The 5,845-nt window shown below is 33.4% G+C and overlaps 1 protein-coding gene across 1 annotated transcript; it reads right to left on the bottom strand.

The window, feature by feature from the left end:
* Positions 1-4,350: 4,350 nt before the first annotated feature.
* Positions 4,351-5,485, bottom strand: LOC115987695 (cytosolic sulfotransferase 5-like). The gene has a single exon (XM_031111292.1). The coding sequence runs from the start codon at positions 5,408-5,410 to the stop codon at positions 4,427-4,429; it is 984 nt and encodes a 327-aa protein (XP_030967152.1). The 5' UTR covers positions 5,411-5,485; the 3' UTR covers positions 4,351-4,426.
* Between the last annotated feature and the right edge of the window lie 360 nt (positions 5,486-5,845).

Raw genomic sequence — 5,845 nt, 5'->3', positions numbered from 1 at the left:
TCCGGTTTTAATGCTTGAATTTGGGGTTCTTAAACTTGGAAGCGAAATAAGAATTGCCCCTCCTCTTTAATATTTGAAGCTCTAATTTTGTATGGTAATAAATTTTTACTTCATTTTCTCTAACGACTAAAAATTGAGATTTATTATTTTGGGCAAAGCAATAATACTAGATTTCATCTTTCCTGTTTTAGCAAGACATATTGGGAAAGAAGGGCGGTGATAAAGCATCTCTTTATTTTTACTAATCAATATGAGTTTTCAACTTTTGTTTTTTTTGTTTGTTTGTTTTTGTTTTGAGAAGGGAGTTTTCAACTTTGTTTGATATCTAGTATAGTATTCTTGAAAATATCTAACATATTTGACTAACTACTCTAAGGAGCATTTATAAAATTAATTTCCATTAGGAAAGTAACAGTTGAAAGTAGAAACATATAATTACTAACTTTCTTTATCCAGAAATTCTTTAAATTCTCAAATTTAATTTCAAAATTCTAAAAAGTCAACCAAATAACTTTTGGTTTTAACGCCTTTTAAATTTTGAAAGGCATTAATATTTGACTTTACATATTTAACTTCCAAAATTACAATATATAATTTTGGTAAGATAATATATTTTTGGCTTCATTTTTCTTTAATACTCAAAATTAGTATCTTTAAATTTGGTAGAATAACGAAAGCTGAAAGCCTTTTATCTGAAATGGTCCTTATACTTAAATACTGTAGCACTACAAATTCGTAAACTCAAACAACAATCTTAACATAAGCATTATTATAAAATAAGGTACGTGAGAGGTGGGTGTTGGGTGTATCAACTGATGGGCTACTAGGTGGATATAAGCATCACAGAAATTCATTTACCATGTAAAGAAGATATCATAGTTTGTAACCGAAGAAATATCTCCTGTTTTTTAATATTTGCTTTCAATCTATATTAGTCAAAGGCTTGTTAATGATTCATTTCAAATGACATAAGAAACAATAACATGAAATTGATGAATATGATAAGTATGAAAGGCACATGGTGACACGTGTTGCTAGTGGATAATAGAAGGCTTGGCCGCATGGGTCAACCACCACCTTATTATCACTTTAGCCTCATGAGTATGACACATGGGCTTTAGGATTTCCCATCTTCTGATGGATGGCCTAGACTAGCTAAACATAAGCAATTGAGTTAAGTTTATTAGATAACATACCAGGCACCAAGCGAGTCTGAAGAAAACCACAAAGATTTATCCCTTTTGTGTCCTCTCTTGTCTAGCCCCCTCCTTTATCATTTTGACACTCCTAGTGATGTGAAATGTCCAAGAGGTATGATTGAAGAAAATTTCAACTCAAATTGGTGGCAGCATTGAGATGTGGGGCTTAAGGAGCTTGTTGTTGTTGTTATGGACAATGAGCAAGATTTGTTTTGTTTTGTTTTTTTTTTGGAGTGTCTGTGGTAGTGAGGCTTGTCTCGATCCGGCCAAAGATTTTTGACGTGCTGGTGATGTTGTTGCGATGGCCATGGACATATCTATGGATAAGTTAATTGAGATTGTTCATTGGAGTGGTTGTGGTTGTGGTCACTTTTTTGTCTATTGACGTGTGGATATGCATTTTTCGTCGATGGTTTTGGGACGAGTTTAGCATTTTCAATATCCGTGGTTCTAGATTAAGCAGAGTAACCATTTTGTCTCAGGAAGAGTTGAATGGCTAGTCTCTCCTCACAGACGGCGCCAAACTGATGATGCAAAAATCGTCAGTTGTGTCACTCATCCAATCCGGAGTATTAGACGATCTTGTAAGGCCTGCAAGATAAAAGAGAGATAGATCGAAGAGACCACCGGGTTGTGTCCGGTGTGGGAGCCTCCGATGTTTAAGTTAGTATCAGCTCATATATTTCGTATATAGATAGTGTTTTGTAGTAGTTTTTTTTACATACCTTAGAAAATGGACAAATTGTCCCTTTTATAGGTGACTTAGGTAGCCAATGAACATAAATGAGGGTGATTGTTACCCTAATTGTAACGTTCTTTGTCCTGATGAGAGAGTTTAAGACTTTTGATGGTCGTTATTGAATGTATTGGGCGGTTAGTCATCTATCTTTGATGGCCTACTAATGACGCAATGATCGTCCATTAAGATGGACGACCTTAATGGTTTTTATAGACTCATCATAAATGATGTCATACGTTTTTAGTTACATATCTTCTTTCTATTGGCTGGCTGACCTTGTAGTCTAGGACCATCTAAGAATTTCCCGTGCTCACAAGCAATCCTTGAAAGATCCCAATCTGAATCAGGTTATCAATGTGTTTGTAACTTGTGAATTTGTATACTAAACAATAACTGCGATTGCCAACTAGCCAAAAAATTAAAATGGTATGTGTTGGTTGGAGGTAGCCTTACGCGTTATGGAATATTGACCACTCTAGTCTCGGCTTCATTCATATCTCTCTCTCACTTTTATTGTCTTATACTTTTATTCGCCCCTATTTTCTTTCCCAAACTGGAAATGCTTTGTACAAATCTTAATTTTTTGGATTAATCTTAATGATGATTAATTCCTGTATGATTAATCTTAATGTATTCCTATTAGCCTTGTTAATTAGCTTATTTATATCATTTTTCATAATATGGTACGGCGCATGATTCGATAATCTATGCAGGGAGACCTGGCAAATGGGTTGAGTTGGACGAGTTTGGGTTAGACTCATTGGGTATAGGTCAAAAACTTATTTCACTAAAATGAGACGCTATTCCTATGGACTTTACGTAGTATTTGACGGTTTGGTCAACTTAGAATGACCCATAATTTTTTCACATACCGTAATAGTAATAATAATAATAACAATAGTGATACTTTCTAACCTCATTTTCTAATATTTATTTTAGTACAATCAAGAGTACAGAAAAAAAAACACCAAAGGATAAAAGTTGAATTATAAATAGATCCTTTAATCTATAGTCTAATAATTAATTCTAATAGTCTACTAGTCTAATAATTCCACAAAAACAAAAAGAAAATGTGTATACATGAAACATGAAATTAAATTAAATTGCATATTAATTAAGTGTTCTTTTGGATTAGGTTTTTGTTCAGAACTTATTTCCTTAGTTACTGAACGTTAACAAAAATATAGTTGTACTTCAAAAAGTTGAGGATTTTAAAAAAGAGTACGTAAGAAAATAAGCTAAAAATCTTAAAGAAAAAGCTAATCCAAAGTCATACAATTTATACTGTTTTAAGAATAAAATATAACATATTAGATAAAGAAAAAAATTATAATGAACTTATAAAAAACCACTCAATTTTAGTAGTAGATGCGACATTAAAAACATTTATTTATGAGAATTACTTGTCAAAGTAATGCGTAACTCTACTAATATTTTCATCTATAACATAAAAAATTTAACATAATTTTAATATACACACATACATTAAAAATGAGTCAGCACAAAAAATTTAAGCTTAAAATTTTGGTCAAGTTGGGTTAGTTATGGGTTCCACCTGGTTTGATTGGGTGAAAATCGGGTATAGGTAAGATACTCATCATTAAAAAAAAAAAAAAAAAAAAAGGAAACGCATTTGGTGTTCCTTTTACCTCTCAACGTGGTTTAAAGCCATGTGAACAATAAAATGCTAAATTATAATTTTTTTAGGGTTAATAATTTGGGCAATGATACTCTTACACTTCTTTTTTTACATCTAATTCTATAAGATAAAATGTGGACAATTCTATATTGATTGTAGATATTGATATAAAATAGTGGATGTAAAGGAGTGTAAGAAGATATTTTCCCCCCAATAAATTTGATGACAAATCAAGTTACAGATTTATGTTTGAAATGCGCTATTGTTATAGGTTCTTCGATTTTTTCTAATTTGACCTTTTCAAGGGGAAAGAAGAAGGAAAAAAAAAAAAAAAAAGTTGATGGAGAACATAAACAAGCATGACAAGTTGATAAAATGCAAAGCATGTATGTTGGCATCTTGATAATCAGCGAAAAACAAAAATGTTGGAGGTAAAGAAATTCACAAGGGTCATCGCTCTGATAAACTAAAGCAGCACCTCTTATTCAATCATAATATTACATTATTAGCACTGCAGCAGTAAACTTAGTTGATAGGAACAGATATGGAAATTGAAAAAAGACTTCCTTTGAGTGGAAGACAGAGCACAACACAATAACAAATTCTTCAACACCTAACTTAATGCCATAAGCATTTATTTAAAAAGCAACAATCTCCTAAGATAACTAAATAATATTACTAGATAATTATTCAAATATTCAAATAGATATAAAGTACCTAAATAATTAGGGCTAATCAAATAAAGATAAAATAATAAATAGAAAAGATAAGAATAAACAATAAGGACTCTCAAATGTTAGGCAGCAACAAAGCTCTCATGAGACATTTATGCGGTATTCCATCATACGTCTAATTTGATAAAGCAACACAATGCTCTAATGCATCATCCACAAGATCTAAGCCAGACCCTTGCAGTTTCATGCAGGTAATTTGATCGAGTCGCTCACTCATTTCTGGGGTTAAAATGTTCTTCCAATCTCCAACTACCCCAGCTCGAAAAAAGGCACTGTTTGGCATCCCAACCCATGGATCCACACCATTCTTGTTTACTTCCAAGTTTTTCAGCCTCTCCAAGCTACACTTCCTTATCACCTCCTCAACCTCTTCCTCCTCAGCAAATGGCTTTCCAATAAATGAAGCAAGTTTTTTCACTTCTTCTTTTGGGTTCCTTTGTAGCTCTTCATACTTCAAAAAAAGTATTTTTTGAGGCATCTTTAAGCTCTCATTCCAGTACTCTAAAACATGGTCGAAAAATGGCCCAAAATGGCAAACACCATTGCAAAAGCTCTCGAATGCCTTCTCTATGGGATATTGACCTTGTTCAGGTGTCCTAAGCTTGTTGAAGAAGTGCCACATTGAAACCAAAGTGTCTTTTGGGTTGCGTGTTATGTAAACAATCTTGCACTCAGAGTTCTTAATGGACTCAGGCAGTGCACTATAAGGCAAGTGAGTGTGGAAGAGCCTTGGAGACTCCATAGCTGAGAGATCTGGAGGTGGATTTGCAGTGTAAACCTGGATTTCTAAAGTCTGCACATAAAATGCAGGGTGGTGTATGGCCAAAAGGTCCTCGTCCTTGTTACCAACAGTACCAAATTGCCTTTGCATGATGCAGAAGCAGAGAGCTTTCAGCCATGTGCTACCTGTTTTCATAGCGGACGCCAAAATAACATCATCATCGCGAGCTTCAAATAGTGAGTGAAGAACAATGGAAGCTTCAAGGTGAAGAGGTCTGTACCAGAAACCATCTCTTTGATATAGATCAAGGTTCTCAAAAAAACTTCCTCTAGGAAGTTGGTCTAGTAGCAGCAGCTTTGTTGAATTAGACGGATCCATGAGAAGTATTTGGTAGTGTATGTGATACTAGTTGCCAAGATAGTTAGATTATTTCCTCAACAACTCAGTTATCTTATAGTGACCGTTTGGAGAGCGTTTCTCTCAGCGGTCTGCATTTGGTGTTTTAAGGGTAGGTCCATAGTAACTGTACACTTGTCAGCCAACTTCACTTTAAATGCAGATTATATATTTTGTTGGGTTTCACACGGCATTATTTATATTTAAAAATTATTTTGCTACAGTGTTTTTAATAATAAATTTTCAGTTTTCAGCAAACTAGTCACTAACCCATACGATACACAAAAAAATTCATAAAAATACTAAAATTTTCCAATTAAGGAGTGGTCAATTCAGTGAGAAAATGGATGTCACTATTAATGTTTTTGAAAGTTTGAGAGAAATTTAGTTAAGATAAATGATGGTATCCAAAATAAT

The sequence above is a fragment of the Quercus lobata genome, chromosome 4, assembly GCF_001633185.2.
Source record: "Quercus lobata isolate SW786 chromosome 4, ValleyOak3.0 Primary Assembly, whole genome shotgun sequence".
Taxonomy (NCBI): domain Eukaryota; kingdom Viridiplantae; phylum Streptophyta; class Magnoliopsida; order Fagales; family Fagaceae; genus Quercus; species Quercus lobata.
The sequence above is the reverse complement of the archived record's forward strand: the minus strand, read 5'-3'. Positions and strand labels throughout refer to the sequence as shown.

Coding starts and splice junctions, on each gene's coding strand:
- LOC115987695 (XM_031111292.1), bottom strand. CDS start 5,410: ATGGATCCGTCTAATTCAACAAAGCTGCTGCTACTAGACCAACTTCCT.